The sequence below is a fragment of the Alligator sinensis genome, unplaced genomic scaffold (assembly GCF_000455745.1).
Source record: "Alligator sinensis unplaced genomic scaffold, ASM45574v1 scaffold1352_1, whole genome shotgun sequence".
Taxonomy (NCBI): domain Eukaryota; kingdom Metazoa; phylum Chordata; order Crocodylia; family Alligatoridae; genus Alligator; species Alligator sinensis.
This window is the reverse complement of record NW_005843148.1, coordinates 254,020-266,492: the sequence shown is the minus strand read 5'-3', so window position 1 is coordinate 266,492 and position 12,473 is coordinate 254,020. Positions and strand designations below refer to the sequence as shown.

The 12,473-nt window shown below is 51.0% G+C and overlaps 1 protein-coding gene across 4 annotated transcripts; it reads left to right on the top strand.

Annotated features, from left to right (window-relative positions):
• The first annotated feature begins 6 nt into the window (after window positions 1-6).
• On the top strand, window positions 7-12,379 carry SLC37A4 (solute carrier family 37 member 4). 4 transcript variants are annotated; one of them, XM_006037614.3, is made up of 9 exons: window positions 7-129; window positions 1,183-1,415; window positions 3,159-3,402; window positions 4,548-4,706; window positions 5,451-5,536; window positions 6,369-6,482; window positions 8,142-8,207; window positions 9,353-9,491; window positions 11,362-12,379. In XM_006037614.3, exons 1-9 carry the CDS (start codon window positions 30-32, stop codon window positions 11,526-11,528), a joined length of 1,308 nt encoding a protein of 435 aa, XP_006037676.1. In that variant the 5' UTR covers window positions 7-29; the 3' UTR covers window positions 11,529-12,379. The 4 variants fall into 4 exon arrangements, with proteins under 4 accessions (XP_006037676.1, XP_025049820.1, XP_025049819.1 ...); XM_025194035.1 differs by lacking the exon at window positions 11,362-12,379 and adding an exon at window positions 9,013-9,098 and having other exon boundaries at window positions 8,142-8,281; XM_025194034.1 differs by lacking the exon at window positions 11,362-12,379 and adding an exon at window positions 9,013-9,098 and having other exon boundaries at window positions 8,142-8,326.
• Window positions 12,380-12,473: the final 94 nt, after the last annotated feature.

Below are 12,473 nucleotides of genomic sequence, written 5' to 3'. Positions count from 1 at the left end.
GCTACTACCGGGCGGTGATCTTCGCGGCCATGTTCGCGGGCTACACGCTCTACTACTTCAACAGGAAAACGTTCTCGTTCGTGATGCCCTCGGTCATGGCGGAGATACAGCTGGACAAGGACGACTTGGGTAAGGACGGTCTCCGGGGGCGCCCGCGGCGTTGCTGCCAGCCCGCTTCCCGGTGCTGCCTGGCTTCAAGGCTTTGCGAGGGTTTCCTATCAAATTAGCATTACAAATCCAGGGCCAGAAAGGTCCCGTCTCCCTCCTCTAGCATCTCCGTGGCCATTAGTTCACGTGGGAGCGGACCGCCGCGCCGGTGTGGTCGGACGGGGTGTAGCGCGCCGTGCCTCGGCCGCCCGGCCTCTGCGGGAGGGTCCCACCGAGCTCCTCAGCGGAGGAGGAGAGCTTTGTATTTTGGTGCGAGTGGCCGTGATTCCCCGCCCGTCCCCACCACTGCCCGTTGGGCTTAATTAGCACGTGTCCCCTATAGTCGTTGGGCCCGTGGCTCTGCAAGGGTCACAAACTGAAGAGGGGGGAAATCCCAGCAAGTCGTGTCACCTGCGTCTGCCGTGCAGTGTTGCGCCCAACCTGGGAGCTTGCACCTCGTCACACGAGTCTGACGCCCGTCCAACGCACGCAGCTCAAAGCGATCTGTGATTTGCTGAGCCGCAGACAGATTTCGTCCCCAAACCTGAGCGATGAGAGGACCTTCAACATGAGTTGGACTTTACGGAAGGAACAAATGCAGAGAGAAGTGTTAAGGAGCCTGCTGGGTTGTTGGGCTGGAGGCGGCGTCCTGGGACGTGGGTCCAGTCCCCTGCTTGCAGGCAGTCCTGACCTGAAGGCTTCCCCCAAAATGATTTCTCTCTTTGGCTGTCCTAGTGCATTTTGCCTGTTTCGTTGGGAGACAGCAGGCGGATAAGCAGAGGTGCTTGCAATCCGCAGGGGAAGCATATTGTGGCATCTCTGCTGAGGTGTTAATAGTGAAGGCTGTGTCCTGCTTTGAACCCCAGTTGCTCTGTAGCAAATCATCTCGGAGCCAGCTCTCGTTCTGGTCTCTAGCACGGTTCACTTTTGCCGGGATAATGTCTCCTGGAGCGGCCCCAGGAGCGCCAGACAGGGCGCTTCGTTGTTTCTGAAGGTGTTGCTGATGCTTCTCTTTTGGGCTCTCCCTCCCTGCAGGCCTCATCACCAGCAGCCAGTCGGCCGCCTACGCAATCAGCAAATTCATCAGCGGTGTTCTCTCGGATCAGATGAGTGCCCGCTGGCTCTTCTCGTCTGGCCTGCTGCTGGTGGGCCTAGTCAACGTGGCCTTCTCCTGGAGCTCGACGGTCGCAGTCTTCTCTGGGCTGTGGTTCCTGAATGGCTTGGCCCAGGGACTGGGATGGCCTCCCTGCGGGAAGGTGCTGCGAAAAGTAAGGATGCCTCGTACCCTCTTCTTGGCGGGAGGGAGAGGGGGGAGCCCAGGAGGCCCTGAGAAAAGGCTGATTCCTGAAGACGAGGATTGTCTTGTGAGGCTCGTAGCAGCTCCTGCACTGAGAAACCGCTCTGGGAGTGCTGTCAGTGAGCAAACTTCCAGGTCCTCTAGTCCCTTCTGGGCTTGGCTGTGGACCCCAAGCACCTGCGGTGCGTCTACAGGCTACGAATGCAAAGGTTGCAAAGTCAGTCGGTTAATTTGTCTGGAGCCGGAAGCTTTTGTTTCTGCTCATAGTTGGACAACTGAAGCTCCCTAGCAATGGGACCCTGTAGGCATGGGCAGCCCTGGTTGCTCGAATCCAGTCCCGCATGTCCAAAGACCAAGAGCTCGCACTTTGCCGTCATAACTGTCCCCTGCTAAGAGCGAGCGAGAGACAGCATTTGGTTTGGATTGACAGAGGGGACCTGAGCTACAAGGCACAGGCCATATCACATTTCATTTTGAGATATTTTTGGTCAAATGTTAACCTTCCTGAGCCCAGCAGATAAAAACCTAGTCTGACTAGGCAGAATATCAAGTGACAGACAGAATATTACATGAACTGTCTATATAGACCGCAGTGAAAAACCAAAGTGGGACATGTCCATGCAGCAGGGCTGGGGAGGGGGGAAGTGAGGAACTCGATGCAGCAAGGGGCCAGTGTTTGTGGAAGCAGCTCCTGCTGTGGCAGGCCGAAGGCAGGCGTTGCTTCGGAAGTTCACACTCTTCATAGATTTCATAGACATTCGGGCTGGAAGGGACCCCGGAGGATCATCGAGTCCAGCCCCCCGCCCCAGGGGCAGGAAGTCAGCAGGGATCACAGGATCCCAGCAAGATCAGCATCCAAATGTGTCTTGAAGGCGTTCAAAGTGGGTGCTGGAACTGAGAGCCCCATTTGTGTCTGCAGGCCAGACTGGTTCTCGGGGGTGTGGAGAGGAGGACTGCGCATGCCTGGGGGGAAATAAGCGCTCACCTTTGTGAGGCTTCTCTTCTTGCAAAGCCTGAAGCACTTCCCCTGCTGTGTCCTGGGTAGTAGGTTGATCTGAAGGAGTCCTCCTGTAGAGCAGCGCGTGGAGGGAGACGCTCTCAGTCACGAGGACAGAATATTGAATAATGCTCCTTTCTGGCATCCGAGCGCCGGGGCCTCATCCTGCTCCCTTTGCAGCGAGCAGCAGTCCTGCCACTGGCTGTGCTAGAAGCAGGCCTGAGCCCTACAGTCACTTGCTTGTGAACAGTGTTTGAATTTGCACGGCGCTCTCAGTAAACCCATGTCTGGGGGGAGCTGGGTGGACTGTCTCACAGAATGGGCCTCTGCAATGGCACCCGAGAGCCCGGTGTGGTTATTTATTCTGAAGTCCAATGCAGGCAAACGTATTCAGGGTGACCGGCTCTCGACCGAGAGTGGATCTGATTATCTGCATCCCTACGTTTTTATTGCCTTGCTGTCCTGGTTTCTAAATGGAAGTGATTCCAGGTCGCCTTACGTGAGGCCTTGCGAGGCTCGTGTAGCCCTTGGAGAATGCACAGAGTTCCCTGTTTGGCACGGGATGCAGTAAAGCATCGATTTAGTCCGGTCAGCATTGCCAGGGACCACCCTTGCAGGCCCCTTCTTTGGTTTTGCTGCTGCTCTGAGCACGGTGCCCCTTTGGTTCGTAGCAAGTTGCTTAAGTTTCTTTGCTTGCTTTCTCTCCCTTTTGCACAGTGGTTTGAGCCTTCCCAGTTTGGGACATGGTGGGCAATCCTCTCCACCAGCATGAATCTGGCTGGGGGGCTGGGCCCCATTGTCGCTGCCCTGATGGCTCTGAGCTACGACTGGCGCACGACTCTGTCCATCTCTGGCTTCATCTGTGTGGGCGCCTCCTTTGTTTGCCTTGCCCTGATTAAGAATGAGCCGTCAGATGTTGGGCTCCCCAGCATTGAAGCAGGAGCCAGCAAGGGGAAAAAGGGTGAGTGTTGGACTTCATCTTCCAAGCAAGCAGAGGCAGCAGCAGCAGGAGGAGGTGGGATGTCTTCATCACCCTGTTGCATGACTGCCTCCTGCCTTGGGCCAGCAGCCATTCCTGCCCGCAGCAGCATCCTGTTTCAGACCTGAGGGTGGCCCTTGGTTCTGGTGACCAGCAAAGCCAGTGCTTGTAGGGAGTATGTTTGTGCATGGCAGCATGAGGTCCCCGTGTCTGGGTTGGGAGGACATCCATGTAGCAGAATCCAGCGGGGCGAGGGGAGGTCCCGATTCACATTTGGTTCCATTTGTCACTGCCAGTCGGCCACTGACATCAGCAGCTGGCGTCTGTTGTGTACGCCCTGGTCTCTCCATCTGTCAGCAGCCCCCTCCATTAACACTGCCCTGTTCCTTGCAGGGGCTAGCTCACTAATGTGGTGGCCCAAGGTTTTCTGGAAGGCGCAGGGGTGCAGTGGAGGACGGCAGAGGTTAGTGCCTCTTTTGGCACAGCTCCACCTCCCCTGTGGACAAAGGGTCGTGCCTCTTATTTTGCTGAGCAGAGTCCACTCCAAACCAGGGTTCAACGTTCTGTATCCTCAGCTAGGACAGCTAGTTAATGATTGCTGGTTCGATTCATTGACCATGACACTTCCTCTTGAAAGCAAAAGGGGTTGAAGTCTATTGCAGCATAAGGGGCTGCTGCTGGAGTTTAGAAGCTGCTGAAAAATGTATGTACTGACTTCTGTATTGCCACACAAGGCTTGGGCTGTTGCCTTTGGCATCTCATAGTTTTCAGGTTAGAAAAAAACCTTGGACAGGCAGGCAAAGCATCTGATGGAAAGAGTTCATAATGGAGAACTATTATTATTGGGGACACGCAGCTTATTCCTGTGAGCTCTTTAACAAAGATGCAAGTGCCACGTGCAGGTTCATGCTGACACTGCTGCAGGGCCAGGTGTGGAGGGAAGCGGGAGGAACAGCAGTTCAGCATTACTGTGAACGGCTCTTATCTTCAGATGAGATGCTCGGTTGTTACGAAGCACTTCCTGCTGTACAGAGGAGATCACAGAGGCACCGTGCAGACCGCAGGTGACAGGCCTGTTCAAACAGTCATGGTATTTCTACTGGTGTGTTTGTTTGGTTTCCTTCCAGGCCCCTCCAGGGACGATAGCACCCTTACAGAGCTGCTGCTCTCGCCATACCTCTGGGTCCTCTCAACCGGCTACCTGGTGGTTTTTGGAGTGAAAACTTGCTGTACAGACTGGGGTCAGCTCTTCCTGATCCAGGAGAGAGGACAGTCTGCACTTGTGGGTAGGATACGGTTGCTTCATTTTAACACTTACTGTTGCTGTGGGTGAAATGTGCTTTGTGGAGCTGAGTGCTGAACTCCAACTGTAATAGGATTTAGGGGCCTGTGGATCCCAGCCAAAATGATGGGGGACACTGAACAGTGCAGAGGAATGGTGAAGGGATGCATGTGCTTCCACCCTGGCTCGCAGGTTCAAACTGAGCTCCGGCTGGTAGCAGCCAACCTGTTGGCCTGCTTGGGGCTGGAATGAAATAAGGTCATGGGACTCTGCTCAGCCTTATTGACCTGGCATCCGTGTTCAAGAAACAGCCAGCACTAGAGCAAAAATGAGCTTGACAGACCAGAGGCTCCCTAAGTCCTGGAGACTGGCTTCCCACCCCCTTGCTCCTTGAAGCTGTTCTTGGAGGCAAGTGCCATTGCCCCTTGTGATCAGGCTAGCGCTGCTGGGGTCTGACTGCTTTGTGGTCAGACACGTGTTTTGTGGGCCGTCAGGGTTGCACTTTGACCCAAACACAAAACATGTAAAACAAGACAAACCACTGTGAGCATCCAGCTCTGAGAGAACCAGGGAGACTGAGAAACAAGGCTACACATAAGGATCTCGGTGGCTGCTTCGTTCTCCTTGGTGCTGCCTTTGTTCTATGCCAGTCCGTGCACAAGTGTAAGCCACTAAAAAGAAACTGCATGAGGTTTTTGGGTTTTTTTGCTTGGATCTGAAGGTCTGTCCTCCTTTACCTGCATTCTAGGCAGTTCGTATATGAGTGCCTTGGAGATTGGTGGCCTGGTAGGAAGCATTGCTGCTGGGTACCTTTCTGACAGAGCAGTGGCACGAGTAAGTAGCCTGAAACCTTATCCCTTCTACAAAGGTGACAGGTCTCGGTGCAAACCCTTAAACATATGTGGCAACTGGCTCTGGATATCATTCTAGCCACGTGCAGCACAGCCTCTGGATAGCCAAGTACTGCTGATGCAGATCTGCTGGTGCTTTCAAATTCTGGCTTGTTTACTGCTTGTTAAGGCCCTGGCATCTCTTCCCTAACACTGGGGATTTTCAGAAGTGCCTGAAGCAGAAAATGTGCATTTCCTGCTTGAGTGGGACTTAGTTGCCTAATCCCTTTGGGCTCTTGAAAATCCAGTGAGCTGTGTTGAGGTTGGGAGTGACTGACCACTCGGTAGTCGAGGTGGCCGTTCTTGGTGTGAAAGAAGCGCATGAAGGAAATCCAGTCTAGTTCATCAGGAGATAAGAGGTGGTGCAGTGATGACCTGCACACTTCCCCAGGGGGAAGAGACTTCTGATGCTAGAAGACTCTTAATCTACCAGGAAAAACCATGCTAAAGTCCAGCAGCTGGAGGCTGAAGCAGGTGACTTCAGACTGAAAATGAGGTGCCAGCCTGCAACAATAGTTAACCATTGAAACAACTTGCCTAGGGATGTGGATTCATCATTTGCCCCATCATAAACAGAACTAGAAGCCAGTATAACTCGAGCAGAGGGCATGGATCAATGCGGAAATGATTGGGTGTGGTTCTGGGTGGGACACACAGACTGTCAGGCCGTAGATGATCAGCGGTCCCTTTCAGAGTTCAATTTGATGACTCTAAGTTTGTATTAATGCCTCCCATGGTCTGTCCATGTGCTCCAGCTGTTCCTATATGCATTTCAGGTAGGCCTGTCGAGCTATGGGAACCCTCGGCACGTGCTCCTTCTTTCCATGATGGCTGGGATGTCTGCTTCCATGTATCTTTTCCGGGTCACGGTCACAAGCGAGTCTCCTAAGGTAACGCCATGCACAAGCAGTGTGTGCTGGGTCAGCAGTGAATGTCCTTGCATTCGCCCAAGCACTGGCTACCACGGGTTACAGGGGGGAGTCCTGTTTGGGGGAGTGGACACTCTGCGTGGAAACGGTAGAACTGGGGGGCAGGTGGGGGCTTTGAGGGAGGGGTCACTTAGATTTCCAGCAGTGTGCACAGTACTACTTGCTGTACAGGAGGGATCATGCCCACTTCAGAGAGCTCAGTCCAGCTGTTAAGGAAGAATGCACAAATACCAGTACTGAGTTCAGGGTGTCCTTGCTGAATCCTGTGACTCCTGCTCTGAGAAGTTTAATATGCTGCTGCCTGTGTGTGTGTACATCTGTATTTCTGGTGGCTCCACTCAGCAGCTGTGGTGCCAGTGCATTCCTTACAACTTGGGAAGGCACCCGATGCTGAACAGACCGCGGCAGCGAAGAGAAGGTACGGGAGTGTACAGCACACTCTGAATGGCAGAGGTGGTTGAAATGCTGTGATTTGCGGTGCGGACGCACTGGAATTCTGCTGGCAAATCTTGCTAGTTGAGCCTGGCCCGATGCTGCACGGCAATTGTGGGCATCCCGTTTGAAGCCGTCTATAAAAAACTAAATGCAACTTGTGCAGCCTTCGGGAGCCCTGCTTTAGACCCTCCTCATCTGGGCTGGGATTAAGTTCACTGAACATGTACAAACCAAAGCACCATTGTTGACCCAAAGACAAATCAGTTCCGTAAAGACAGCTGCAGTCATTTTGGGTCTCCAAGTCCTCTGATTCTGGTAATTTGCCTGTCATTTGTGCCGGTGGTTCTTTCCATTTTTGCTACCTGAAAGACTGTTAGAGACAAGGGAGACCGAATGACTGTGCAGAGGGAACAGTGAAACCAGCTGTATACATAGAGCCAGATGTACAAAGTAAATAGATACTTTGTTCCTCTGCTTTTTCAACTGCTGTCCACGGTAAGTGGTGTTGGCAGTCGTTCTAGTAGTATGAGGTGGTAGGATCTGACTTTATAGAGGTATGCCAGGCCCTTGCTGGATCGGCCTGTTTGTCAGCAGTGTAACAAAATCCAGGGACTGGAAGTTGAAGCCAGACACATTCAGCGTAGAAGTAAATGGAAAACTTAAGAGCATGAACACTTAACCTGTGGACGCAGCGGTGATTTGTCACATGCTCTTCTTTCTCCAAAACTGGGTGCCTTGATAGAAGTCAGACTCGATGCAGGGACTAGCTGTCCAGAGAAAACCAGGGTTTGAGGCAGGGAAGGAACCTGTGAGTAATCAGCTTGGTGAAAAGCTTAAACTGAGGATTCTGCTGGGAGGGAGCGTGTTTCAGCTTCTAACGAAGCTAAATGTCAGGACTGCAGCAAGTTTGGACCTCAGACTAATTGTTTGCAAGTGGCAGAAGTGTCAGGGCATCTTTGGATAGCAAGGACCGTGGCTGGTTTGTCCAGCCCCCTTGCCAGATGCATGCACGTGTGCTTTCTCTGGGTTCGTGCACACTGCTGGGAAGCACGAGAGATCCGTTACTAGAGCTAGCACAGCCACAACTACCTCTGGAATGCTGCACCGCAGTGCAGGCGAACCGAACTTGTCTGGAGACTTGCTAAATAAATGGAATTTCACTTCTACCCTTGTGTTTTCCCCCAGGAAAATGACTTCTGGATTGTAGCCTTGCATCCTCTTGCTGTCCTGACAGGCTTAAAAGAACATGAGGTTTCTGCCTTGCATTTTTCTTTCCCTCTACCTGCTTCTGCTTTTACCGATCTCCCTCTTTCCTGCTCTGAAAGGTTGGTTAATTCTGCAGGATGTATAACCAGGGGCTTAAGAGCACTGTAAGTCTTTTCTAAAAGAAACTTTCTCATAAATCGATGTTACTAAACTAACTGCATTTTAATAAAGCGGATACAGAACAGTGACAGGTTCTGAGGGTGGTTGTTTTCCAGACAAGATACTCCAGTCTGGGCAGCTACCAGCAGCCATACATGTTAAGCACAGAGACCTCGTTTCAGCGTTTAATGGGGTCACTGACTTCCTCTGATTTGTCAAATCGTTTCCCATCACTTTGCCAGTGTCCTTGTTTGTAAAGAGAAGCTACTTTTACTTCCTACCCCTTTGAAGTTTCGATGGATCTATAAAGCACTTTATCATTTTCCATCTGAGATTTGTAGAGATGAACAAAGTACTGGAAATGCTTTGTTTCAGATGGGCATCACTGCTGAAATACTTGACAAGTTCTGTTAGAGTACATTCTAGCCTTGAAGCCGATGCTCAAACTGACCGACTGCTTTGTAATAAAACATCATAATAGAGAGCTGGGTTTGTTACACCGATACTAATATCTTGATCGTGTGTGTGTGTCTAAAACAACACTCTCCAGAATTATTATGGTTTTTTAAGGGATTGGTTTAAGGGATTTAAGGGACTGGTTCTGTGAAGCAAACCTGTTCCACTGTGGTTGAAAGCTCATGAAATAGAACTTGGACACAGCATAGAATACGTGCCTTTATTTTTTTCCCAGGTTGCATGTTAGGTCGTGGTATGTGTCCATTCAGATGCGTTGAGAATTGCAGGCAGGAGCAGAGCTCTTTCTGTCGAGTTAATAAGGTATCGGCCAGTCGAGTCAGTCTTGAATTGGACTCTAAGCCATCTTACAAATGTGTGCTGTAGAGTCGGTCTGTCTCCTGGTCAGGTTCTGTGTTCTCTGGACCTGAATACAGCGCCAGCCAGAAAAAAACACGGAGGCAGTTTGAGGTTCTGTCTGCAGCCCGTTTCAGAAAGCTGCCTAGTGGCTGTGGCTGACCAGTAGCAGTCAGACTGTAAGGCTGCTGTTTCTGATCCTTCTCTGCTTGTTTTGACAGCTGTGGATACTGACACTAGGAGCGATCTTTGGGTTCTCCTCTTACGGACCTATCGCACTGTTTGGAGTGATAGCCAACGAGAGTGCGCCTTCCAACCTGTGTGGCACCTCCCATGCTATTGTAGCACTAATGGCAAACGGTGAGTGACATCCTGCTTGCTTCCCCCCACCCCCAAAAAAAGAAAAGAAACTGGGAACTTTGATTCTGCAGCTGAAACAAACATCTGTTCTTGCTGGTCGTAGTTTGGCAGAATAAATTCCAAATTGGCACCGATTTGTAGATTCTGTGACTGAAGTGGTCTGTTGGTACAGTCAGTCACTGCTCACTAATGCAACAGCCTGTCTCGCGTAGTGCAGCTGATGAGAAGTGGAAAGGAATGGCTCTGAAGTTGTCTGTGCCTAGTCCATAACGATGGCAGATCTCTGCAGATCTGCAGTTTCATTGACTGACTTGCTGACTGCATGGCTGACGCCTGCTGTTCTGTTCTGCAGCCCATCAGGAAGGGCTCTGGGGCCTTGCGCAGACCTGTGTTCTGCACTAAACCTTTAGAGTCTAGAAATCCACGTTCTTAACAGGGTGGCTTTAGCACTGAGTCAGGCAGACAAGGTGTTAAGTGCAGAACGGGCTTGGGAGGCTCTTACTTAATCCCTTAGTGTTAGAGCCCCCAGTTAATTTGCTGATTTTGTACCTTTACTGGTCCAGTGATGGGTGACCTATAAGAAGTCAGTACACAGAAGGTTAACTCGTCAGGAAAACACCCTTCAAACATGCACACCAATGCAAGTCATTTCCAGGATTCTGAGAACTGGATGGGGCTGGATCATAGTAGAAATGACCCTGTTGTGAAGAAGTGTTTGGGTCCAAAGCTCAGATGCGTTTAACTGACCTCAGGTTGAAATACTATCTGGCTCCACTACATGAGACATTGTCCCCCATGGCCTAAACTTTGATAGCTCCTCTGCTCTGGCAATAATCAAACCTGGTACCGTAGCAAGTGGGGGGTGAGCGGGGTGACCAGCCCAGGCGCCGAAGCGAAGGAGAGCTAACGGGCGCTGCTCAGTGGAGGACAGAGCCATGAGCAGCTTGTTTGCGAGGGGATGGGGAAGGCAGCCCCAGCCACTGCGTGCACTCCTGGGCAAGCATGGGAGGGCGTGTGCCCCCAGGATCTGCGTGCAGGGTGTGGGCCAGCTGCTGCTGCAGGTTTGCCCCAGGTGCCAAGTGTCTTTGCTGTGGTACTGCTTAGCTGTCGGTTTCCTGTGATGTGCCAGGCCTAGGGGTTGTGTGCATTCTCTCTCCACAAGGAATAGGCTGTCACCAGCGCACTGCCTTCATAAGCAGTTTCAGCCCTGTGGCCCCTTGAATGAGAAGGCTGCAGTAACTGTCTTCCAAATTACCCAAGAAAAACTTGGTAGCCCTGTTACCTACCAACGGGCAGAGGACAGGGTTGGGTGACTTTTCTGTGAGGTATTAGCATTCAGACCACCTTCCATTTGCGTAATATCTTATTTGTGCATAAGGAGGACTGTGCAGCTGCTTCGAGTTGTGGCTTGTTTGTGTTAGCCAAGCGAGACTGGGCATGGATCAAGAACCAGTCGAGCATTGGAAACGAGGACCTAGGAAGGTTGTAGAATTCCCATCCATGGAAGTGTTTAAGAGCAGATGGCTTAGATGGGGATGATCCTACCCCCAGCAGGGGACTGGACTAGGTGCTCTGAGGGCCTTTTTCAGTGTTTCCAATTGTGCTGCCCTAAGGGGTTTCTCCTAGTGAAAACCTGAAGTTCAGGAGGAACGGATGGTTGCAGATGTCTGACAAAGAAACCAAGTTGGGACCTAGTAGGCCACCAGCTCTGTTCTCTTAGGAAGAGTATGGATGATCCCAGCTATGCCCGTGTTAGTACTTAAAAGCCCTTATATGTGTTGGAGGAGTTTAGTAAGTGCATGGACCAGAGCCAGGAGAAAAGCATTAACAGCAGCCAGAGTTCCCTAACTCTTCTCCCTCTCTCTTGCAGTGGGTGGATTCCTGGCTGGGCTGCCCTTCAGTACCATTGCTAAGCACTACAGCTGGGCCACAGCCTTCTGGGTGGCTGAGATAACATGTACTGTCAGCACCGTCGCCTTCTTCTTGCTACGGAACATCCGCACCAAGATGGGTCGAATAACCAAAAAGGCTGACTGAAGCTGAGCCGCTGCTCGGCCACCAGGCACGCTGCTTGTGCAGATCACGAGAGCAGCTCTTCACCACCTGGCCTGGGACTGTTGCCCATGAGGGCAACCTCTATACGGATGAAATAGATCTGAATATGCCTCACTTCCATTTGTTCATGTTCCTGTATTTGAAGGCACAACAGGCTCCACTGGTTTGTGGGTTTGGTTTGGTTTGGCTTTTTTTTTTTTTTTTTCTCTACAACATTTGACTATTCGGTTTGTTTACATTTTCATGTGGTGCCATACCTCTGAGACTTGACAGTTTTGGCTCCTAAGCTTGAAGTGCTCTAGGTGACTGGTATCTGGTGCTATATACCTAGCTAGCTTCTCTCTTGCAGCTGGGGTGCCTGCTATAATTCAGTCTCATTGCTTAGGGAAATATGTACAGTGAGCCCTCTTGAATTCTCATGCCCATATAAAGCGTCCCTTTAGTTATTTGTAGAGGATGATTTAACAAGGATGTTTCTGAAGGAAAGGTACTTTTTTCTAACAGTCCCAGGAGAGTGCCCTGGACACGGCATGATTTAGCATTGTGCTAAGGCTGCTAAACTGTTGTGTACGTGAGCGTTACGTTTTGGCACTAAACACCTCTTACCTGTTAAGAAGCTTCTCACTGAGAGTTTGGTGTGAGTATTTATGTTTCCCTGCAAGTTTTTAGAGGTGTCAGGACACAGTCAACCTCTGAAACCACCACTGCGATAAATTAACTACCAAGTAAGAATTAATTCTAAAGAAAACTGTGTAAAAGTAGACTAGATTTGATACTTAACCATGATTATAGTACTGTTCACCAACTGGAATAAAAATGAAGCAGTGCCATAAGTCTTAGGTTTCCTGTTCAACGAGTTCAAGGGAAAAGCAGGACTAGCCAGAGGCAGTGCTAGATCGAGACCGTGCCTGTTCCTATACTTCAGCA

Coding starts and splice junctions, on each gene's coding strand:
- SLC37A4 (XM_006037614.3), top strand. CDS start 30: ATGTTCGCGGGCTACACGCTCTACTACTTCAACAGGAAAACGTTCTCG. Junction 1,416..3,158: donor GCGGGAAGGTGCTGCGAAAA/GTAAGGATGCCT, acceptor CCTTTTGCACAG/TGGTTTGAGCCTTCCCAGTT. Junction 9,492..11,361: donor TGTAGCACTAATGGCAAACG/GTGAGTGACATC, acceptor TCTCTCTTGCAG/TGGGTGGATTCCTGGCTGGG.